This window comes from Marmota flaviventris, chromosome 19 (assembly GCF_047511675.1).
Source record: "Marmota flaviventris isolate mMarFla1 chromosome 19, mMarFla1.hap1, whole genome shotgun sequence".
Classification (NCBI taxonomy): Eukaryota; Metazoa; Chordata; class Mammalia; order Rodentia; family Sciuridae; genus Marmota; species Marmota flaviventris.
Genome location: NC_092516.1, coordinates 5,285,006 through 5,309,691, shown reverse-complemented (window position 1 = coordinate 5,309,691; position 24,686 = coordinate 5,285,006). Strand labels below are relative to the sequence as shown.

Genomic DNA, 24,686 nt, shown 5'->3' with positions numbered 1-24,686 from the left:
GGAGAGCCAAACCAGACGGACGGCTAGCGGGGAGGGGAGCCTAGGTTCAAAGTTCAAGTCTCGCTGACAAGAGCATCACTGCTAGTATGGAGAGTCCCTAAGGAGGCAAGCACAGGCCCTGGGTGTGGGCTAAGGGCCACTGATCTGATCCCTTGTTCAGAATTAGGAACACTGTGGTTGTGACAGTATGGGGACCAAAGGTGGCTGAGAGGTTCAGTCCCAATTAGACGATTTCTGGGAAATGGAGGACCAGCCTGCAGTATTCTTGGGGAGCCTTACTTGGAGGACTGGTGGACAGGGCCTGAAAGGGGAAGGGAAGTGGGTGAGGCTGGTGCATCAGGATAGCTCAGAGGGCTGGGGAGGGAAATGAGTCAGACTTCTGAGGGCTGGAGCTAGGAGCTTGGCCCATGGGGAGGGAGAGGACACTTAATGTCCCCCTTCCCTATACAAACACCTTAGTCCTGGCAGAACTATCTGTCCACAGGAAATGGGGTTTTGGCATCTTTTCTGCTATGTAGGGATCACTCAGGGACCATCGGTTTTTGCAAACCCTGATGGTGCCAGGATATTTTTGCTCTTGCTGAGAATTGCCCTTTAGCCCTGTGAAACATCATATTCATGAATTAATGTGGGCAAAGCACTTAGCACAGGGTAGGCACACAGTAAGAGGCAGCTTTGAGTGTTGATTCCTACTACCACTGTTGCCATGGGGACTGCAACAGAGTATGGTGGAAGGTGGGTGGGTTAGGGAGCCAGACAGCTGGATATCAGTCCTGAGGCGCTGCCTACTCTGGCTTCTGGTTCCTCTTTTGTAAAGCTCTGAGTTCTCCCACTTCTGTTATAGGGGATTCATGCTGTGGGGCTCAGCGCAGGGCTTGGCTATGGGAGTTCTGGCACTCACCTCTTTGCCTCTATCTAGATCACTCTGGGGAGCTCAAGCCCATTTTGTAGATTGGGAAACTGCGACTGGAATCTAGCCTACACTGTGGCATTCAGAACCAGGGGAGAAGAGTGGGCCCCCAGTGGACCAGCAGGCTGTATTTCTGACAAAGGAGAATGGACACCATCTTGGCAGGGCCCACTGGGGTCCTTGCTCAGGGAAGCAGGCCAGGCTTCCCCAGCCCAGAGGAGCTCTCCCAGGGCATCCTCCTTGTAGGGGTTGATCTGATGAAGCTGATTAGGGTGAAGGTCACCCTAATGGCCACTATGTTCCACCTCAGCCAGCTTTTTTTCCCCAGGGGTAGCAAAGAAGGAGAAAACAACCCTGTTTTCAGCCAGGATCACCTGCTGGAGGGTGGACTTTGGATTTCTTAGCAGGCTGGGATAGGACCTGACAGCTGGGGCCAGGAGATGGGGGGAGGCGGAGAGAAGCCATTGCAGCACCACCCTTACCTTACCTGAGGGCCAAGGAGGTTGAGGACCTTGCCAGCATTCACAAGTTCACATGGCCAGTTAATGGAGGTATGTTTTCCTTACTAGCTTGCAGACTCCATGTCTAGCATGATCTAATATTTGATCCCTGTCACCTGGTTCATCACCTGACATATAGTAGCTGCAATGATAAATATTTGTTGAATAAATAAATGAGTCACCCAAGATGTTGATAGTGGAGCTTGGACCAAATCAGGAAGGACCTGTTTCCCTGCTGGGTGTGAGAAAGCACGGAAAAATATTGCTGAAGGGGCCATCTTGAGTCCAAAGCTCTGAGAATGTTTAAGAAAGTCCAGCTGGCCGGGCTTGGTGCACATACCTGTAATCCCGGAGATTTGGGAGGCTGAGGCACAAAGATCACTTTTTTTTTTTTTAAGTACTGGGAATTGAACCAGGGGCTCTTTACCACTGCCCAGCCCTTTTTATTTTTTTATTTTGAGACTGTCTCACCAAATTGCTAAAGGCCTTGCTAAGTTGCTGAGGCTGTCCTTGATCTTTCAAGATGATCCTAAATTTGAGGCCAGCCTGGTAACTAGTGCAACCCTGTCTCAAAATAAAAAAAAGGGCTGGGATGTAGCTCAGTGAAGTGTCCCTGCGCTTAATTCCTAATACAAGAAAAAAAGAAAAGAAAAAAAAAAGCCATCCAGACAGTGAAAGGCCTACCATGGTGTGCTCTTAGAGCTGTTTTTCAGTGGAAACAGTAGGGTCTTAGGGACTCCCTCCCTCCCTTTCTGCAACCAGGTAGGGCAATAAATTAAGTGCATAGCTGATATATGTGTGTGTGCCTGTATAAGTGTGTTATGTGATTCAGTGGAAATAAAATAAGGGAAGAAAGACCAAACTAGGTGGGAATGTCTTCAGGCTCATCCTTCAGGGACAAGAAGTTTGAAATCTGCACACTGGAGAATTACTATCTGGGAAAGCAGGAGAGTGCCAAGGTAAGGGCAAATTCCAGCTTTATCACTTACTTACTGTGCAACCAGAATAGGGCACTTCTCCAAGCCTCCTGTTTCTGTTCTGTAAATTGGGAATAAAAATAGAATTTATGCTGATCATGCTGGCACATGCCTGTAATCCCGGCGGCCCAGGAGGCTGAGACAGGGGAATCGCAAGTTCAAAGGCAGCCTCAGCACAAGTGAGGAGCTAAGCAACTCAGTGAGACCCTGTCTCTGAATACAAAAAATGGATGGGTATGTGGTTCAGTGGTTGAGTACTTCTGAGTTCAATCCCCAATAGAAAAAAAAAAGTAATAATAAAAATAAAAAGGGTTGGGATGTAGCTCAATGGTTAACACTCCTGGATTTAATCCCTGGTACAAAAAAAAAAAAAAAAAAAGGTTGGGTTTGTAGCTCAGTGTTAGAGCACCCATGGGTTTAATCCCCAATACTGCCACCAGACAAAAGAAAGAAAATAGAACTGACATCAGAGAATTAAAAGAGCGAATATGCATAAAGCCCCCAGTATGATGCCTGGCACAGATTAAGTGTTCAGTAAATGTGCATCTTGTTTGTAAATAGGAAGACTTAATCAGGCAGCCCCCAAAACCTGAACTTTTCTAGTCATTAATTTGACTTTGCAAGAAACCCCTGATAGTAAGGATCATTGGATGGTGGATTCTGGTCCCTGGGAAGGTATAGGATATTTAAATTTTTAAAAACATTTTTTCAGGGGGCTGGGGTTGTGGCTCAGTGGTAGAGAGCCCAACTCTCCTAGCACATGCTAGGCAAGTGCTCTACCACTGAACCACAACCCCAGCCCTACTTTGTATTTTATTTAGAGACAGGGTCTCACTGAGTTGCTTAGTGCTTTGCCATTGCTGAGGCTGGCTTTGAACCCCAGATCCTCTTGCCTCTGGGATTATAGATGTGCGCTTCCGTTTTAATGTGTGTTTAATTCACTATGGTGAGTTGTACCAGGTGGGACCTTTCCTGCCCTGAGCCTTCCTAGCTATGCTTTTGGCGCAGCAGGCTTGATTTGGGAAACATTTCTTGGAACCCCAGTTCCTCAAGTGAAAAATAGGTAAAAATGAAGCTCTCGTGGCCTCCTTCAGACGTGTGAAGTCAAAAGCCAAGAAAACCCTTGCAAACTGCCAGGTTTCAATCTTGACCCTGATTCTTGGAAACTTGCTTTCAGCACATTATATGCAGCTCTTCTTCCTTCCTGCCTCAGTGTAAAATGGAGAGGTCTACTACCTTCCTTAGGGCTGCGTATCTTCAATGCAGTCGTTCTAAATTGAGCGAGCAGCATGTCCCTTAAGCCCCAGCTACTTGGGAGGCTGAGGCAGGAGGCTCAGTGGAGCCCAGAAGTTCAATCCAACCTGGTTTACAAAAAAAAAAAAAAGAGTACTCATTCTGGAGCTGAGGTTGGAGGAATGCTTTGCGTTCTGGCCAAGGCCTGAGCAGGTGCGCATTTCCCCAGTGAGCACCAACCACCCAGGTAGGCTCGGGGGCCCCCAGGCTTTCTAGGCAGAGGCGGGAGAACCCTGGGCAGTGCAGAAAAGCAAGGGGTGCCCAGGCGACGATGAGACTGCGGGCAGAGAGAGGCGCGAGGTCCCCGGGCCTGCACCTGAGGCCTCTACCCCTGCGGGCGGGAGGGGGCGGTGCGTCCCGGCGGACGGGCGGGGCCGGCGGCGAGCGCGCAGGCGCGGGGCCACACGTCCCTGGCGGGGCGGGCGCGAGGCGGCGGCGGGGACGCGCGTCCGTGCGGCCTGGTCCGGGCCATGTCCGCGTGAGCAGGACACCGCCGCCGCGGCCCGCCGAGCCGCCTCGCGCACCATGGGCTCCATTCTGAGCCGCCGCATCGCGGGGGTGGAGGACATCGACATCCAGGCCAACTCGGCCTACCGCTACCCCCCGAAGTCCGGTGAGCGCCGGGCGGGCGCGGAGGGAGGGGACGCCGCGAGCGCCGGGCGGCCCTTCCCGGCTGGTGACCTTGGGCCGGCCCCTCGCGCGGCGCCCCCTTCTTGGTGGCTCGCCCCCCGCGGCCGGCCTCGCCGTCCTGGAGGCTTGGTGCGAGGCCGGGGGTGGGCGCCGCGCTCCTGGCGGGTGGATGGCGGCTCTGGCGCGGCCGGGAAGGCGAAGCTGAGGAGAGGCAGGGCTGTAGGCCGAGCTGGAGAGCTGCGGAATGGCAGGGGGCGAGGGGACAGGGACTGCCTGACTTGTGGCTTAGGGACCTGAGCCACCAGGTGGAAGTGACTTTCCCAAGGACTCAGCGCCGGGAGGCCCCGCTGGGACCAGGACCTGAGAAACCCTGTTCCCAGAGTGTGGCCCCCCTGAACTTTGAGCTCCAGTTCCTGGCTCTCCATCTCCTGTGGGGTGGTTTGCGGTGGAAAGGAGAGAATCCCGACCGTATGGGATATCCAGTGGGGCCCTCAGATGCTGCCTTCTGAGCAACCTGTCTAATGTGGGCTCTGTGTCTTGGGACCCCCACAGGCCAGATTTCCTTTGAGTGTGGTCCAGGACCACCTGCTCCCTCAAGTAGGGCATCTTGCTAAACATCCAAGGCTCCACTTCTGATCTGCTGAGACCTAGGAACCTGCCTTTTAAACCCATTCCCCGGGTGAGTCAGATGTCCTATCAAGTTTGAGAAAGTGCCTTGCCCTGGTTGAAAGAAGGTGAGGGTCAGTGGCTCTGGGAACACAAGGGCAGGAACTGGTCCAGCCTCCAGGTAGCCTTATGGGATGGAGTCAGCTGGTAACCTGCTGTTGCCTATTTGCAGGGAGAACTCCCTGCCTGCTGTGTCCCAGGCACAGCAGCAGAGCAGCCTGGACTGGTGTGGGTTGCAAGTCCTGGCATTTCCCTTGTAAGACTCTATGTGTGTTCTTTCTGTCTGTCTGTGGCTGAGTGACCTTGGTCAAGCTGCTTAACCCCCTGTTTCCTTTTCCTCATCTGTAAAATGGGCTGGTAACTTGTACCATGTTCAGAAGTCTTGCCTGGCACATTAGAAATCTTCAGCAAATGTTAGTTGGTAAAACTAACATTTGAAAAGGAAACTAGGTGATTGGCCCAGACCCTAATAGATTTAGCAGTGGCATGACAGATGTCAGAAAGTTTACTGTGGCACATCCCATCACCTGGGACCTGACCACTGTTAATGTCCCATTGGACAGGACAACAAATATGTGGCACTTAGAGCACCACTTTCTGATTCCACTGTGGCAGATGTTGCCAATCATTCATGACATTCCTTTCCACTGAGCCTGGACTGGTTTCAGAATCCATCACAGAACACCCCGCCAGCTGCCACTGATTGATTGGTGCTGGCACTGCAGGTGAAACCCATGGGCCACCTGGGCCTTGTAGCCATCAATAGCAGAGTTCTGGGGTTGCCCAGTCCAAAGGCTGTCCTGTCTGGCTAATGTTTTTTCCCTTTCTGTTCCTAATTCTTCTAGGTGCCTTACACACACGTTGTTCATCTGTCTTGGGGACATCAGGATCCTGGTCCTGTGTCTGGGGGTTTACTTGCTTCCCAGGTTCTTGAGAACCCGACAAGGTTGGGGAGAGTCACTGGAAAAAAGAAGGGACCTTATCAGTACTTCATTATTGCCCTGAGGGTGGATTGGGGACTGTAGAGAGTTTGGAGAGGGGTGCCCCTGTGGACTGTTCTGAGAAAATTGTCTTTTCAGGTCTGTCAGTTTTGATGAGGTCAAGAAGAATCATTGGGTGCTAGTGTGTTTTTAAGTCCTTGCTAACCACATCCAGTTTTCTTCCTTCATGGAACTTGCACCATGCTCTGGGATAGCTCTTAGCTTGAATTGAACAACATTTGGTTTGTTTTTATTGTGTTTCACTCTTAACAGTTTTATTGAGGTACAGTTTGTGTACCTTGCAGCTCATCCATTTTAAGAGAGTGACTGACGTGTAGCATCAGAGCTGTAGGTGTGTGGAGTCCTGCACCCACCACCACAGTTCAGACATCTCCACTCCCAGGTGTTTCTTTGTACTTGCTTGTGGTTAGTTTCTGCCCTCTGCTCCCACTCCAGCCCATGGCTGATCTGCTTTGTCTTTAAAATTTCCTGGACATCTCACATGAACAGAATCATGCAGCACAAGGGCTTCTTTCCGTGTGTCTGGCTTCTTAGCATAATGTTTTTGAGATTCATCCGTGTTGCAGCATGCATCTATACCTCTGTGTGGTGATGGTGTGTTTGTTCACTGATTAATGGACATTTGATTTGTTTCCTTTTTTTTGGGCTGTTAGAATCAGTGCTGCTTCAACATTCACATACAGTTGATATGAGCACTTGTGTGTTCATTTCTCCTAGCTGTAGGCCTAAACATGGAGTTATTGGGTCATATGGGAGCTATATGTTTAACCTTTTGAGAACCTCCTAACCGTTTCCCAAAGTGGCTGCACTGTTTTGTATTTTTTCCTACCAGCAGCGTGTGAGGCAGCCAGTTTGTCCCCATCCTCGACAGTGCTTGTCCACCGCTCCGATTTCAGCCAACTTGGATGGGAAGTGAGACCCCACTGTGCTGGGGATTCGCATTTCCCTGGTCACTGGTGATGTTAAGCATCTTTTTGTGTGCTTAGTGGCCATTGTATTTGTGTGTGTGTGTATGTGTGTGTGTGTGTGTGTGTGTGAGAGAGAGAGAGAGCTATTTAAATCTTTTGTTTAGTTTTTAAAAATTGGATTATCTTCTTATTGAGTTTTCTAGGTATTCTGATACAGTTCCTTTGCCAATCATATGATTTGCAAATATTTTACTATAGTCTGGTTTGTTGTTTGAAGAGCAAATGTTCTTAGCTTTGATGAAGTTCAGTTTCTCATCTTTTAAATGAATAGTGCTTTTAGAGTTATATTGAAGAAATATTTGCCTTGCCCAAGTCATAACCTAGCTTTTACTGACCCTGGGTTCAGTCCCCAGTACTGCCAGAGAGAAAAGCCATGGTTTGAGGGATGGTCAAGGCCATGTTTCACGTGTGGGACTCAGTTGCTTCACTACTGTGTGTTGTGAAGATGATCCTCTTCCCGTCAAGCTGCCTTCACACCTTTGTCAAAACTCAGTTATCACAGATGTGACAGGGCTTGTCCTGGCTCTCCACTCTGTGCTTTTGGCTCACGTGTCCATCCCAGTGCTTCCCCTCTGGCACAGCTTTGCCTCTCAGGGCATTGGACCATGTCTCGGAGAGACACATTTTGTCACAGCTAGGGACAAGTGTCGGTGCTGCTGGCATGGTGGGCAGAGGCCACAGGTCAGTCCCAGTGCTGAGGCTGGGAAACCCTGGTCTGGCACACCGCAGCACCTGCTGTCACCTGGCTTGCTGAGCCCGAGTTCTCCAGCTTTCTTCTCCGCACTTGTCCTGGGGGTGCTCAGGTCCTGGATTCCTGTACAAGTTTTGCAGGTAGCTTATCAATTTCTACAAAGACAGTCTGCTGAATTTTGATAGGGATCACAGGATCACATCGAAAGTACAGATTGATGTTGGAGAGTTGCCATCTTTACCATGCTGATTCTGCGTCCGTGGACGTGGCCTGTCTGTGTTTATGGTGTGTCAGTATTTATCTGGATCTCTTACTTTTTTATTATACTTTTTTTTTTTTAAAGGCACAAGTAGAGATTTATTTAGGAAGGCAAGGATCATGTGCTCCATGGGAAGAGTTGGGCTCTAGACAGTGAGGAGCTGAGGCAACTTTTTAAAGGCTAGCAGCACTGGTGTCCCCAGTCTACAGGTGTTATAAAGTCCCTTTCATACATTTATTTAATTAATAGTTGGTTTTGATGAGAATATTAAAGACAATTAATGTATTAAGGTAATGGTACAGTCCTTGCACTCTGGGGAACTTGTTCTTGTCATATGCCTCTGATTGTTGGTGAGGACCCTGAAGTTCAGAGGTGACGGTGACTCACAGTGGGGTCAAGGTGGAACCAGATTTAAGGCCAGGCCCCCTGACTCCCAGCCTGATTCTGCCCACTTGCCTCCCTGTCCTGCCTGATAGGGACCTGGTGGCTACAAGGGACTACCCTGAGTTACTGCAGCTCTCTGTAAGCTGTGTCTGATGTGGCACTTTGTGCAGTGACCAGGCCGGGCCAGGGGACTCATGAGCTTGCTGAAGGGACTTCTGCGGGGCAGAGAGAGCAGGGTGAGGGGACCAGGACCTTCTGCAGGGCCAGGACTGCTGTGTCCCAGGCAAGCCCGGGAGAGGCAGAGTAGGCACTTGCCTGGGCTTTTGCACTTGTTGGAGTGGAAGGTGTGGGGGCTTTGGGAACTGGGCACCTGCCTGCAGCACAGACTCCCCACTGACGTTGAGCCCCAGTGCTGTGGTCGGTGATCTGTGGTCATGGCGGTAACAGCAACCGTGAGGGCTTTGCTTGGAGGCCTGTGTTGTCCGTGCAAGGCTGGCCCTGTTTTCACATTGTGTGTGTGGAGTCTGAAGTATAGACAGGCACTGCCCCTGGCTGGTCACCCAGCGAGGTACAGAGCAGGTGTGAGGGCACCACAGCCAAATCCTTAAAGAAATGACGGTGTCCAGCATGCAGAGTGATGCCAACTGTCTGCCCTGCTGCTTGAGCACCACTCTGGGACCAGGTCACCCAAAGAAGTGGTGGAGGAGGGGTGCTCAGACCTGTGGCCCCCATGCTGGGCGGGGGTGTTGGTGCTCTGTTCCTTTTGTGGCTGGGTGGTATTTGGCTGCCTGCATTGTTTATCATCTGTCTGAGGACATGGGATAGTTTCTGGGACAGACTTTCTCCATGCACCCAGAGAACTTGCTGTGGCTTCACTTTTCCCTATTTTGTAAAAGAGGCCAATTCCCAGTGTCCCTCTGCCTAGGTGTCCAGTTCCCAGTGTCCTTGTCTGGGCTGGGGCTCTCTGCAGCTCTGTGCTCATGGGGCCTCTGTAAGAGGCAGAAGACAAGAATCCTTGCCCACAGGGTGCGCACAGCTCAGTGGCAGAGTGCTTGCATAGCATGCTTGAGGCTCTGGGTTCCCTCCCCAGTGCTGCACAAAAAAAAAAAAAAAAAAAAGTTTAAATGTAAAGAGGTGTGGTGGTGTGTGCCTGTAATTCCAGCTTCTCCAGGCTGAGGCAGGAGGGTCTCTTAAGCCAAACAAATAAGACAAGACCTCCCCCAGGAAGCCAGGTTTTCTCTTCCCAGGAGGGCTCCCCGCTCCCCTCCTCTTTTCTTGTCTGATATAGTCAAGACCAAGAAGCTATGTTTGGGAGTTATTTTGGGGTGTGTGTAGGAGGGTACAGGGGTTTCCACCCAGGGCTTTGTGCACATAAGTGCTCTACCACTAAGCTATATCCCCAGCCCCCTTTTTTTTATTATTATTGTTTTGAGATAGGGTGCTGGGTTTGCAGTAAAATGTGAGTGTCCCTCGTTATTGAAGCCCAGTCCATCCACAGGAGCTCTGCTGACTTTGCCTGGCCTTGACCTGGCTCTGGGTCTGCACCAGGGACTCAGAATCTCCTGGGTTGCATTCCTGAGCCTGGTCACAGCTGAGCTGGAGGTTTTTGTGGTGGCCACTGCCATCCAGCGCCTGAATCTTTCTGCACCAGCCTGCCCTCTAGAGAATCATAGTCCAGGCTGAGAGAGCTCTGGGGACCTTAGGAGTAGGCTAGTCAGGTGGCCTAGGGTCCTGTGCTGGGAGCTGGCAGTGAGGCCCTCTTCCCAGGGTGAGGCAGGCTTTGTTCTGGGCTGTGTGTAGGAGCCAGTGTGTGCTCATCCTCCTGGCTTGGGACCACCCAGGGTGCTGTGGAGTTGTAGATCAACCTGGACTCTCACTGGGGGCTTGCACTTCACGCCTGGGAGCAGCTGGTCAGTGTGCTGAGGAGAGCACTGGCTTTGGTCCTGATGCTGTGCCAGAAGTTTCCTATGTGGCATTGGCCAGTCACTTGCCTGCCATGGTCCCAGCTTCCCACCTAAAGCCCAGGGGGGCTCTGTTTCCCCAGAACTCTTTTGAGTCTGATGGTATCGGCCATGGGAGTCAGCAGGGTGTGGCCTGGCCCTGGCCCAGCTGGCCTTTGTTTTTCATGGGGCCCAGAAGTTCTCTGGGAAATGTCCTGCATTTCCTGGATGACCCTGGGTGGTGACTGCTTCTGCCTGTACAACCTCAAACCAAGCATGGCCACCGTCTGGGCCTGTGAGGTCACACTCAGCTTGGCTTCCTGTGGCCTTCCACTGGGTTCAGTGCAGCCTTCCAGCTTCTTTCCTCTGAGTGGTTTGTGAAGTGGAGGGTGGTGTTGGGTCGCCTCCTCCCTCCCTGCCTAGCCTGGCTCAGTGCAGGGTGTATGGCTGTGGGATTGTCCCCTTGCCAGGTGCCCCTGCATCCCCCCAGCTCCTCTACACTCAGCCGCCCCCTGGCCCAGGCACCTGGGCCTCCCTGGGGGCCATGGAGGCTGTTTTCTGAAAGGCACTGCCAAGACTGGGGAGGGCAGCTCTTCTGCTCCCCCAGACTAGGTGCTGTAGCTTATGGAGATGTGTGAACCAGTCTTTGCTGGGTCTCCGTTGTCCCCAGCTCACGGTGGTGCATTGCTCCTCCTCCCTGCCATGGCAGTGCTCTGGCCTTCAGGGTCTCCCCTCTGCAGGTGGGATATCAGGGTTCCAGCCAGTGTTGACTTCCTGTCCCATGTTACAGGTGGGGACAGGGAGGCTAGAGAGGTGGTAGCCCAGAGTCACCCAGCTGGAGTGTAGTGGGGCTGAGGGCACAGCGGCAGGCAGAAACATGCTGTCGTGGGCACACATGTGGACTCAGCTGGGGGATCATAAGTGGGGTGACTAGAGCCAGGTCAGACCCCCTCCAACACCACAGGCTGTGGGGGCTGCCCTCCCTGCCTACCATGTGGGATGATGTGGGGCCAGGAGGGGCATTCCTGAGAGCAGCACTTCCAGGACCTGTGATGTTCTCATCTCACAAGTCCAGGGCCCAGCAGATTTAGTGGCACAGGCACCAAGTCAGCTGGTAACCTGGTGACTGGGAACGCCTGTCCAAGTAGAGAATGAGAGGAATTTCCAGCAGGTGGAGCCAGTGAGCCCTTGCCTGCCACCAGCTGGCCTGTAAGTCTCCTTTCCCCTTGGTGGGAGCCATGACCCAGGCAGCCCAGCGCATCACCTGGCCCAAAGGCTTTCTTCAGAAGGGTGCCCTGGGCGTCTTTGTTAATGGCATGGTTTGCCTGGCGTGGTTGAGGACGTAGGGAGTTCCAGCGAAGATGCCACCTCTTGGCTGTGTGTTTTGAGTGGGTTACTTGACCCTGCTTGCCCAGGATTCTTGGTGTCATCCACCTTCCCTCATCCACCTCCTGGGTGGGGCCAACCTGGTGGTCACAAGGGGGTAGGATTGTGGCCACTTGTAAGTGGCGTCTGGTCTCAGGCAGAGGGAGGACAGAATGTAACCAACTCTGTGAGGAAAGCTGAGACTGTGCAAGATGCTAGTCAGGGCAGGAGGATTTGACAGCCACCGTGCAGCTGGCCTACAGGTGGTCAGGGTTGCTTTTCCTGAGGTTGAGTCTTAAGGCCATAGTAGCAGGGGAGGCTGAGCGCAGAGCTGTGGCTAGCACCGGCTGCAGGGACTAGCGCCTGGGGCAGTGACCAGCACAGGGGCAGGCACAGCAAGTGTGTGGCAGCCTAGGTGGGTCAGACACTTGGAACCCACATTGTGGGACAGGTGGCTCTTGGGCCTTGGGGCCAGTATGTCCCAGCACCAAGATGCTCAGTGACCTTCCACATCTGCTGTCTTGTGGCTGTTGAGGTGTCCCACATGAATTTGGGTACAAATGCTCCTCAAGAGTCCAGACCAGGAATCTCTGAGCTGGTGCGTCCCAAGCTCAGGCCTCTGGTAAACTGGATATAATGAAAACTGGGTAGTGGAAGGTTAGGGTGACATCTGTGGCCACTCACCTTCTCACTGTCCAGGTCACCTAGTGCCTGTAAATAGGAACAGAGTCTGCATCCTCAGGCAGGGAGGAGATGGACCATCTGAGCTTGAGTCCCAGTGACAGGGCAGATGGGGAGACGGAGAAGCTCTTCCAGCCAAGGTGTTTAAGGACTGCCCCCAGGCTCTGGGCTCCAGGAGCGTCTGCCTCATAGCTGTGGCCAGAGAAGGGTTTCCAACTGTTCTCATAGGAAAGACCTTCATGTAGCTCTTTGTGGATGAACAGCTGCCCGTTGTGATTGGCAGTGGCTCCACTGGCCACTAGAGTCCACAGGGTTGAGCCCCAGATCAAACTTCTGTGCTCAGTTCTCTGAGTGGGAAGCAGGGCTGCTGGAGAGCCCCAGCTCACGCCCGCCCCAGCTCACGCCCACCCCAGCAGATGTGGGGAGCCAGTGCCTGTGGCCTTCGGCATCTGTCACATCTTCCTTCTTATTTCTTACCCTCACCTCCTTTTCCTTTTTTCTCCCTCCCTCCTGGCAGCTCTGCCACCTCCTCTTAGTCCTGAGGTGTGTGTGTGTGTGTGTGTGTGCGCACATGCAGACATACGTGCAGAGATGTTTAACACACGGGCATGTGCACACACAGTTCACATGCATGTGTGTGTTTCTGTTTATACCCATACATACATACAGATCCTTCCAGGAACTGCTACCAGTTTCCCCATGCACACATTCCTTCCTTAGAAATTCCCTTTTAAAAAAATATGAGCAGTGGTACATATGCACAATGGAATATTACTCAGTCATAAAGAAGAAAGAAATTATGGCATTTGCTGGTAAATGGATGAAACAGAGAATTATCATGCTAAGTGAAATAAGCCAATTCCAAAAAACAAACGGCCTAATGTTCTCTCTGATATGAAGATGCTGACTCACAATGGAAGGGGGAGGTTCACCAAATTGGAGGGGGGAAGGGGCGGATGGGAACAGGAAAGACAGTAGAATGAATGGACATCACTTTCCTGTGTTCATTTATGAATACACCTTCAGTGTAACTCCATACCATGAACAACCACAAGAGTGGGAAGTTATACTCCATGTATCTGTGATATGACAAAGTACAATCTACTGTCATAACTAAAAAGAACAAGTAAAAAAAAAAAGTGATCATACAAAAATATAAGCTGGGCCCAGTGGTGCACTCCTGTAATCCCAACTACTCCAGTGGCTGAGGCAGGAGGATTGCAAGTTCAAGGGCAGCCTCAGCAATGTAGCAGGATCCTGCTCAAAAAGAGCTGGGGAAGCAGTTCAGTGGTCAAGTGCCTGCCTAATGTGTGTTGAGGTCCACTTCCCAGCACTGAAAGATAAAAGCAACACAGAGAATAATGTAACAAATGCATAATTAACTTAATGCATAATTCACAGTTAACACTTTTTATATTTGTTTATCTACTTTCTTGGGGAAAAATAAAGGGATAGCAGTTCCCCAGCGCCCATCACGTCTCCCTGGCCCTGGGTGTGACCTTCCTTGCCTTCTTTCTGCATGTGTGGGTGTCCACCCGTGAGCTCCAGGATGCTCTGTGACATGGATCCCCTTCCTCCTTGTCTGTCAGCAGCTGCAGGCCTGTGCCGTCCCGTGTCAGCTCTGGATGCGTGCAGTCCTGGCTCAGTCCCAGCTGGTGAACAAGGTGGTCCCAGCCTGTGACGGCCCCTGCCACTGTGCACTTCCCTATTGACAAGGATGGGATGGGACTTTTTTTTTTTTTTTTAAATTAATGCTTGAAAGTCTTATTGATTATACTGTGCATTTCTGCAACCTAGATGTGTACTTAAATTGTAATTAGAATCTGAAAAAATCAATAATGCTCTGAGAGAATTTAACTTATAGCTTCAGTGGCTGTTACAAATTGCCAACCAATTAACACAAATAGCTACCATTTTTACCAATAGCAAGCAAAAATGCCAAAATATGTTGACAACATATTTCTGAAGTGGTTGGGCTACTTCCCCCCTTGGTTAATTCAGTTCATTCATGTCCTGACAGTTAAATATAACCTAGTTCTGGAACAGTACACATTTCAGCATCAATTCTAGCTCTTTTTTTTTTTTTTTAATATTTATTTCTTAGTTTTCGGCGGACACAACATCTTTGTATGTGGTGCTGAGGATCGAACCCGGGCCGCACGCATGCCAGGCGAGCGCACTACCACTTGAGCCACATCCCCAGCCCCAATTCTAGCTCTTTTTATTCTTTCTGCGTTCTGGGGATTGGATCCAGAGCCTTGCACTTGCTAAGGCAAGACTCCATCTCCGAGGTAACAGGCCCAGCCTTTTTTAGTTTTCATTTTGAGACAGAATCTGTCCAAATTGTCCAGGCTGGCTTCTTCCTGCCTCAGCCTCCCAAGTAACTGGGATTACAGGCATGCACGACCGTGTCCCCTAGTACTATTTTTTATGTAGAGAAACCGTGATCCCATAAATAAGTAAATGAGAATTAACAAGGTTTTGATAATCCATAGCATCTAATTCCAAGTTACTTGGCAAAAATCCTGATATAGACCTAGTATCAAAACAAGTCGAAAGCTGGGTGCGGTGGCACACCCTGTAATCCCAGCGACTTGGGAGGCTGAGGCAGGAGGATTGTGAGTTCAAACCCAGTTTCAGCAACTAAGTGAGACCCTGTCTCTAATAAAATTACAAAAAAGGGCTGGGGATGTGGCTTGGTGGCTAAGCATCCCTGGGTTCAATCCCTGGTACCAAAAACAAACAAACAAAAAAAAACCCCAAAACAAATTGAAGGACCCTACAGCTCAGGAAATAATGCCAAGAGTTAAGAAATTCAATGACATCAAATTGAGAAGCTTCTGTACAGCAAAGGAAACATTAGGAATGTGAAGAGAGAACCCACAGAATGGGGGAAAAATCTTTGGTAGGTACTTTTCTGTCAGAGGATTAATACATAGAATATTTAAAAAAAAAACACTGTACCTCAAAAATTCAGGTAACCCAGTTAATAAATGGGAGAATGAACTAGACACTTTTCAAAAGAAGAAATACAAATGGTCAACAAATACATGAAAAAATGTTCAACATCCTTAGCAGTTAGGGAAATGTAAATCAAAACTACATTGAGGCGGGTTGCGGGTGCATGCCTGTAATCCCAGCAGCTCAGGAGGCTGAGGCAGGAGGATGGTGCCAGCAAAAGCAAGGCACTAAGCAAATCAGTGAGACTCTGTCTCTAAAATACAAAATAGGGCTGGGGATGTGGCTCAGTGGTTGAGTGCCCCTGAGTTCAATCCCTGGTACCAAAAAACCAAAACAACAACAACAAAAAAACTACACTGAGATTTCATCTCACTCCAGTCAGAATGGCAGTCATCAAAATTCAAACAGTGAAGGGGCTAGGGTTGTGACTCAGTGGTGGAGCCCTTGCTTAGCATGTGTGAGGCACTGGGTTTGATTCTCAGCACCACATACAAATAAATATAAAGGTCCATCAACAACCAAAAAATATATTTTAAAAATGCAAACAATGATAAATGCTGGAGAGGATGCGGAGAAAAAGAAACACTTTTACACTGTTGGTGGGACTGAAAATCAATACAACTACTATAGAAGTCAATTTGGAAGCTCCTCAAAAGACAACATATGGAACTACCATATGACCCAGCTATACCACTCCTCAGTTTTATCCTAAAGAATTGAGGTCATTGTATACTACAGTGATACACACACCCTTGTTTATAGCAGCACAATTCACAATAGCCAAACTATGGAACCAGAGTAGGTGTCTGTTAGCAGATGAATGGATAAAGAGAATGTGATATAGCCAGGCATGTAATCCCAGTGGCTCTGGAGGCTGAGCAAGGAGGGTTGCAGTTTCGAAGCCAGCCTCAACAATTTAGTGTGGTTGTAAGCAACCTAAGGAGACCCTGTCTCAAAAAATAAAAAGGGCTGGGGGTGCAGCTCAGTGGCTAACCTTGGTTTCAATCATGATACCCCCCCCCCAAAAAAAAGGGGGAGATACACATTCACACAAACATAATGGAGTTTCATTCAGCTGTAAAGAAAAAATGAAATTATGTCATTTGCAAGAAAATGGATGGAACTAGAGAGAGTCATGTGTCTTCACTCACATGGAAGCTGGAGAGAAAAAAGGAAAAGATGGGCGTGGGGGCCGGAGATCTCATGAGAATCAAAGGGAGATTGAAAGAGGAAAGTGGGGCTGGGGCTGGGGCTCAGCGGTAGAGCACGCACCTAGCACGTGTGAGGCCCTGGGTTTGATCCTCAGCACCACATAAAAATAAATAAAGGTATTGTGTCAACTACAACTAAAAAAAAAAAAGAAAGAAATTAAAGTTTAAAAAAAAATAGGAAAGGGACCAGGGTCGGGGGGTGGTAAAGAGGGAGACTGCTGGGGCATGATATTGGCCAAATTTCATGTGGCATGTGTGAATATGTAATGATGAATCCCATTGGTATGTGCGACTACAATGCACCAATAAAAACAGGTAGAAAACAAAAACAGTGAGGGTATACCAGCCGACAGTGCGAGATCAGGCCCTTCCCCTTCTGAATGCTTCTGTTGAGGTGTATGCTCACAGCATTAGGTCTACCTTTGTGTCTTGTACTTCAGGTGACCTCCATCCTTCTTATCCTGGAAAGTGGTTCCAATTCTGTATTATTGTAACCACTGCCAACAGTCCTCCTGTCCCAGGTCTCAGATCTTTTTTGTCAGGGTAGGGGGTACTGGGATTGAACTCAGGGGCACTCAATCACTAAGTCACATCCCTAGCCCTTTTTGGTATTTTATTTAGAGTCAGGGTCTTGCTGAGTTTCTTAGCGCCTCACTGTTGCTGAAGCTGGGTTTGAACTCACAATCCTCATGCCTCAGCCTCCTGAGCTGCTGGGATTACAGGCATGTACCACTGGCTCAGGTCCAGATCTTTTAAAAATAGTTTGTTGTTTGCAAGTAATGTATGTTAGATGTAGACAACTCATAAAAAATACTTAAAGCAAACAAGAAGTAGTAATTGCCTATTGCATCTTGATCCAGAGATATGAGTTTGTAGCATTTGTTCTGCTGAAGAGCAGAAGGCCTAAAACTACCCTGACTTTGGAGCCCCTGGGGTATAGGCCATCAGAACGTGTAGGGTGAGGCAGCGAGCGTGTGGAGGGAGAGTACTAGCCAAGCAGTGCGCGCCAAGCAGATACAGGGTGCAGCCTGCAGACATACATTTATTTATTTTGGGTAATGGGTGTTCAACCCAGGGATATTTTACCCCTGAGCCATCTCCCCAACCCTTTCTATTTTTTATTTTGAGACAGGGACTCACTAAATTACATAGGGCCCTGCTGAATTGCTGAGACTGGCTTTGAATTTGAGGTCCTCCTGTCTCAGCTTCCCGAGCCACTGGGATTACAGGCGTGCACCACCATGCCAGACTGGAGGTCACAAACTGAAGAGGAATAGCCCAGGAAGGCCTTGCTGGAAAGGGTGTTTTTTTCCACATGGCTCATTGTGTGCTGACCTGTTTTGTGGAACACTGGGTGGTGGTCCACAAAATCCAGGGGTCGTGTTTGGTTAACCGAGCACCACTATTCTATTCTTTGTGTTGGGCTGCACTTGTCTCAATTCCTGGTCTGTGTGGCCTAGGGCTGAGTTGAGGTTAGGCCCCTTCCTGCGGTTGCTGGGGAGGAGCTGTGGCCTCATCACTCAGGCCTGGCCAGCCTTTGTGGTCATGACTCCCATAACAGGCTGCAGTTCTCAGGAAGGTCACATATCCCTCAAGGTGCCCCTGGTTACTTGAGGGCCACAGAATTCTCCCTGGGGGCCCCAGGAAGGACCCATATGGGCTCCTGGATATAGAAGTCCCTGCTGCTCATGAGCCCAGGGATGCACTATCTGAGCATCCCCCAATTCAGAGGCCCCGAGGTCACCTGGACCCTCCTATTAGGTCCTCTGTGCTGCAGCAGGGTGGGCAGGCGTCGGGGCAGGAAGCTTGTAGAGTCACTCTCCTGGTTCTCCAACAGAGCTGGTAGCTGAGTTCTTTTAGGTGGACGGGTATCTGACACCTCCCAAGAGGAGCGTGTGTTCGGCATCTGAGTGCCAGGGACGGGCAGGAACTGCTGTAGCCTCAGTTTTTGTGGAAAGCCGGGCACGACTGAAGTGACCAGATCCATGTAGTTGTCAGCCATGGTCATAACTGAGGGGATGTCTTTGGGCCTCCTGTTTTTGGGCTCTGCCTTGGTCTGAGGTCAGGGAATGTCTGTTTCCTGGGGCAGCTATGACAGATGACCACTAAGAGTGGCTTGAAACAACAGCAGTGTTTGTGTGGTTCTGGAACCCAGAAGTCGAGGCCTCAGTGGGGCTGTCCTCCCCCTGGAGGCCCTGTGTCCCTGGTCACTCCTGGGCTTCTGTCCCTTTAATCCCTGCCCTGTCGTCACATTTGTGTGCTTCTTTGTCCACACCTCTCCTTTCTCCTGGAGCAGAACAGGCACTGGACTGAGGATCATCCCAGCCTAGTTAGGACCTCATCCTCACTTGCTGCCTGTGTCTGCAGAGACTGTTTCTAAACGAGGTCACGCGCAAGGGTAGGGTGTTACCTGGGCGTGTCCTTGCCAGGTATATGGCTCGGTCCACTACAGAAGGAACCCATGTGGGAGTTTAGAATGGCTGGTGGGCCTGGAGCGGAGGGGCCAGAGGCTGGTGGGCAGCCTTGGAAGGAGTGAGGCTGGAGGATGGCTGTGGGCCAGGCGCACTGGCTTCCTCAGGATGGATCCTGCCCCAGGGCCAGGCTTCTTGAGCATCATAACCTGCAACTCCTGTTTCCTTTTTTAAACAGGAAACTACTTTGCCTCACACTTCTTCATGGGAGGTGAGAAATTTGACACCCCCCACCCTGAAGGCTACCTTTTTGGAGAGAACATGGATTTGAACTTCCTGGGCAGCCGCCCAGTCCAGGTAGATCCCAGTGGGACTGGCTCTTATGGCCGTGGGGTGGGCGGCCCTGCTGTGAGGATGAGCAAGCACTGAGTCACCCCAAGTGGGCAGAGTTCCTGCGAGGCTACAGCTGAATGAAGTGGGGTGTGGGTGATGGGGTGCATCCCTACACTGCTTCAGGAGGTCAGCCAGCCGGGTGGGTCCCTGTGGGATGAGTAGCCATTATTGAACTGGTATTCAATGGGGAGGTGTTCAGCAACCCCATTCCGTAGAATAGCACGCAAGAGATATGATCCCAAGAAGGGAATATGGCTTCTAGATATTTCTCACTAGGCAGCAGAGAAGTGCATGTACATAGCTGTGCACACACGTGGCACCTGTTGTGTGCCTAGGGGTCTTTTGGGGCTGGGGGCAGAAGTCAGATCCTTCCCCTGTTCCCTAGTGTGGGTGTGTTCCAGATCATAAAGAAGAGAACATTTGATTTGGAGCGCAGTGGTACACACCTGTAATCCTATTAGCTCAGGAGGTTGAGGCAGGAGGATCCCAAGTTCAAGGACAGCCTGAGCAATTTAGCAAGACCTGAAGCAACTTAGTGAGACCTTGTCTCAAAATAAAAAATAAGGGCTGGAGATGTGGTTCTGTGGATAAGTGCTCCTGAATTCAATCTGAGTACAAAAAAAGAAGGAAAGGAGGGGAAGGAGGAGGAGAAGAAAAAACATTGGACCAAAGGGTGGTCAGAAGAGAGAGTGATGGGTGTCTCGGTGGTAGAGCGCTTGCCTAGCATGTGTGAGGCACTGGGTTTGATCCTCAGCATAAAAATAAATAAATAAAATAAAGATACCGTGTCCATACAACTAAAAAATATTAAAAAAAGAAAAAAAGAGAGAGTGTGTGTGACGGGAGGGGAGGGCCTGCTGCAGAAGCCATAGCTGAGTTGAGCTGTAATGGGTGGGACAGAGTCCCCTAGGAAGAGCAGGGTGGCAGGGGCACTGGAGTGGCCTGGACCAGGCTCCTGACAGGCGGTGCATCTGGGAGTCCAGCAGGGCTCTGTAGGCTGACTTGGGCAGAGGAGGTGAATGGGTGTAGGTGTCCAGGGGCCAGTGGCAAGGAGGGCAGGTGGGTGTTGCAGCAAACCCTCAGGAAATGAGGGAAGGTCCTCCTGGGGCAAGAGAGGCATCCTGGTGTGTTGTGGAAATCTCTGAGGACAGAGGGTGGAGCCAAGGAAGGTACAAGGAGCCAGGAGCCGTTGGCTCACGTGGAAACTCTGGGAAAAGCTGCGTTGGGGCAGCAGTTCTGAGGGCGTACAAGAAGGAGTCCTTGGGAGGCAGAGGGCTAACTGAGATGGTCAAGGCCGTGAGGCTGGGCAGGCCTGGGTGTGATGACTAGGAAGGAAATACCTGAGCCCAGGTTTTTGTCTGTTTGCTTGGTGTGGTTTGGTTATAGGGCCAAGAGTGGTGGCACACACCTATAACCCCAATGATTCGGAGGGCTGAGGCAGAAGGATCCCAACTTCAAGGTCAGCCTGAGCAACTTAGCTAAGCAACTTAGGGAGACCCTGTTTCAAAATAAATAAATCTTTAAAAAGGACCAAGGATGTGGCTCAGTGGTTAAGTTGCCCCTGGGTTCAGTCCCCAGTACCAAAACAAAAAATGGTTTGCTTACTGGGTATTGAACCCAAGGACAATTTACCACTGAGCTATATCCCCAGCCCTTTTTATGTTTTAAAAAAAAAAAAAATTGTTTTCACAGTTGTAGATGGACAGCATGCCTTTATTTTATTTGCTTATTTTTGTATGTTGTGCTAAGGATCGAACCCAGTGCCTCACACATGCTAGGTAAGCGGTCTGCCACTGAGCCCCAGCCCCCTTTTTTATTTTTTATATTGAGACAGGGTCTTGCTGAGTTGCTTAGGGCCTTGCTAAATTGCTGAGACTGGCCTTGAGCTTGCAATCGTCCTACCCCCGCAGCCTGCCCAGCTGCTGGGATTACCGGCATGCATTACTGTGCCCAGCTGAGTCTGAGTTTTTAAATGATGGAGAAGGGCCAGGCAAGACCCTGAACCCTGTCCCCCTAAGGCTGCTGCCTCCTGGGCATGTCTGGGGCCTGGCATGCATCCTCTAGACCAGGGCTCTCCAGACTGCTTTAGAAACACAGCATCTGGTTGATGTGAAACCTTGGTCATGGGATGCCTTGCAGGTGAAGGGCAGGGCCGAGTGCTGCCCTCCTATCTGTGGGACCTGCAGGCACAACAGGAGCTCCTGCCCAGGCTGGGCTCACGCAGGCCTCCTGCAGATGTGTTTTAACTTTACTTTTTTGAGACCACTGTGGATGCTCCCTCAGTTGTGAAAGTAGCATGGAGTGTGTGTGTGCCTCCGTGTTTCCCCAGGGCAGCATCGTGCCTGCGGTTCCAACTCCACCGGCCTCACATGCACCTATGTCTGTGCTCAGGTGTTGTGGTCTGCTACCTTCTTCATGTCCTGCAGGAGTGAAGCCTGAGAGCCCAGCCTTGGTGGTCTCCCCTGGGGATCCATCTGGCCAGGTCGAGTTACTGAAGGTCTTTCCTGAGTACCCAGGTCACTTGGGGCAGTGCCAGGCTTAGCCTGAGTGCTGGTTGTGTGACTGTGGTTTCCTTCAGGGTAAACAAGAGTGACAAAAGTGACAAGCCAGGGTCTGGCACAGCCCTTCAGAGACCAGAGCCCAGGAGCCTGTTGGAGCCGGGACTCCTGCTCCTGTCCTGTGCCCTCCCCAGGGACTCACCTGGGATTACTGTGGGTTTTCTCTCCTAGTTCCCCTACGTCACTCCTGCCCCCCATGAGCCGGTGAAGACTCTGAGGAGCCTGGTGAACATACGCAAAGACTCCCTCCGGCTTGTGAGGTAAGCTGTTGTCCTGCCTGCTGGCTGGCATCCTAGGCCTGTGGCTTGGGAAGAGGAGGGTGCTGGGTGGGCCAGGTTCCATCCTCTATGTGGAGTGAGGGGGCACAAACAAGAGTTTGTAGGAACTTGATCCTTTAAGTCAGCTGCCTGTACCCCACCCCCTCCGTCTCTTGGGGACCAGGGGCAGTGTCTGGAGACACCTGAGGCTGAGTGCCACTGGCATTTGATGGGTGGCGATCAGGGAGGCTGCTCAGTTTCCACCGTGTGCAGGGCACCCCACAGTCAGTTGTTACCCAGCTCCAGACGATGCAGGTCCAGACGCTACTTGAGGTCCCAAGGTATCTGGGCTGTCTCTAGCCAAGAGATGGTCCCTGTTTCCAGGGCAGGAAGAAAGGGAAGTAGAGCCTGGTTGTTGGGTCCCAGCATCCCGCCAGGGGTGGCCTCCACAAGTGCAGCAGGAACAGACATGTCCAAGCAGCTGACCCTGCGCTCCCTCCCTCTGCCCCTTGGGTAGGTACAAAGACGACGCCGACAGCCCCGCTGAGGACGGTGAGAAGCCCCGCGTGCTGTACAGCCTGGAGTTCACCTTTGATGCCGACGCCCGTGTGGCCATCACCATCTACTGCCAGGCCGTGGAGGAGTTCCTGAATGGCATGGCAGTGTGAGTCCCTGGGTGCAGCTGACCCACATGGCCTCGTCTCTTACTGACCACAGGGGGATCTGTGGGCGTCCCCTGTGCTCTCAGCACTTGGTTATGTTTTGTTTGCTTCCTTCCTTTGGTGAGGCCTTAGGCAGGCTCCACCCCTGCGCTGCGCCTCAGACCTGTTTTGGTACCTGGAGGTTACTAATGAGTGCAGGACACAACCTCTCTGCCTCCTGGAGTGGGAATGAAAGTCCAGACTCTGGTCAGGCTTGGTCTTTCTGGTGACCAGCTGCCTCCAGGAGCCCACCCAGAGTCACCTCCTTAGAACAAAGACTCTCTGTCACCCAGCAGGTTCCAAGGGAGGGAGAACTCCAAGCTGGGAACCTGGGCAGAGACCAGGTACATAGACATATATATATTTTTGGTACCAGGGATTGAACCCAGGAGAGCTTAATGACTGAGCCATATCCCAGCACTTTTTATTTTTTGAGACAGGGTCTCCCTAAGTTGCTGAGGCTGGCCACTTGCCATCTTCCTGCCTCAGCCTCCCAGATGTTGGGATTATAGGTGTGCACTACTGCACTGGTCCAAATATATATTTTTTATCATGTCACAATGACAAATTTGAACTTTCGGGGATTTTTGTTTTAAAGTAAGAGTTCTGCTGGTCCCAGGGATTTGCAACCTGCAACTTAACTGCAGCTGTGGCAGAGTGGCCCCAGCCTGCAAGGCCACCCTGGGCCTTAGTGACCTTGTGGACAGGCAGAAACATGCTGACACCTCAGGGAAGACCCGATAAGGCCAGGTTTGGATTGGGCACAGAGTGGGGTCTCAGACCTTGGGCTTGAGGCTCACTCTTTCTGGGAATGAGGGTGGCTGAGCTGCTCCCTTAAGTCTAGGGTCCCCCGTGCACTATCCCTCATGCCCACGGGTGCCGTAAGCAGCCCATCGTGAGCTCAGCAGGAGTGCTCTATCAGGCAAGGACTTGGACACCCTTCTTTCCCCCAGGGACTTGGGGCCTGGGCTCCGGGCAGCCAGCAGTCTCCCTGGGCAGCTTTCCAGGGGAAAGAGGTGCCTTGTTCCAGACTGTTCACCTTGAGGCTCCACTTTGACCCCAACACTTGGTTCTTCTTCTAGTGATTCCTAGTGATGCCTGAGTACATACTTATCATCAGCAGGGGATTTGGAGGTGCAGGAGTATCTGGATGGCAGTGCCAGCTCCCTCTCCTCTCCTCACACCCCATGAGGCCTGGGGCACGCATGGTGACCTGCTGCAACCAGAGAGCCAGCAGGATGTTCGGGGCCCTGGTGCCTCCTGTGTGATACATTCTGATGGCTGGGAGATTGTGGCTCCTGAGTTGTCCTTAGGCTTAGCCACCACAGCAGAGGAGCCAGAGTCTGGGGAGTACCCAGGGCTGCCAAGGACAGATGGGCCTGGTGTGGTGAGTGGTAGGCCTCCCCACACTCCCCAGCCCTCTCAGCTCTGTGCTGTCACATACTGTGAATGTGCTTGAGGAGAGGGTCCTGCTGCCATCACAAGAGCTGGGAAAGCCAAGGATAACCATCCAGGCGTGGCTGGTGTGGCCCACACAGCTGCCCTGAGCCCTGTCCCTGGGGACCAGGTGGCAGCAGAAGTGCCCAGTCCCCCTTGCTGAGACCTGGCACAAGGCCTGCTTCCCCTCCTGGAGCGCTGGCTGAGTGGCGCCAGAACCAGATCCCCAGGACCAGGCTGGGCACATAGACCTGCCATCCAGAAAGCTCTGTCCCAAATAGCAGGACAGGTGCCCTCCCACACCTTCCCTGTCCCCTTCCCTCTTCTTGACAAGGAAACCCGAGACTCAGAGGGGTGGGTCCAGGGTCCCACAGTCCAAAGAGAAGGCCCAGGTCCACCTGAACAGTGTCCTGGGCCAGTCCTTCCACTGCATCCCAGGTGGGCCGCCCGGTGGAGTTCTCTCCCTTGCTGGCTCTGGTGGCAAGGTCAGGC

At 51.4% G+C, this 24,686-nt stretch overlaps 1 protein-coding gene across 4 annotated transcripts in view; it reads left to right on the top strand.

Annotated features, from left to right (window-relative positions):
- Mgrn1 (mahogunin ring finger 1) overlaps nt 1-24,686 on the top strand; it is a 45,029-nt gene that overhangs the window by 893 nt on the left and 19,450 nt on the right. For 3 of the 4 annotated variants that reach the window (XM_027940438.2, XM_027940439.2, XM_027940437.2), the window contains exons 1-4: nt 4,110-4,293; nt 19,087-19,205; nt 21,971-22,059; nt 22,574-22,720. In XM_027940438.2, coding sequence (XP_027796239.1) covers nt 4,206-4,293; nt 19,087-19,205; nt 21,971-22,059; nt 22,574-22,720 — 443 coding nt within the window. In that variant the 5' untranslated portion in view covers nt 4,110-4,205. Of the gene's footprint in view, nt 1-4,109; nt 4,294-19,086; nt 19,206-21,970; nt 22,060-22,573; nt 22,721-24,686 lie in introns of those variants that run through there. The other variant, XM_071605303.1, reaches the window with a different exon arrangement.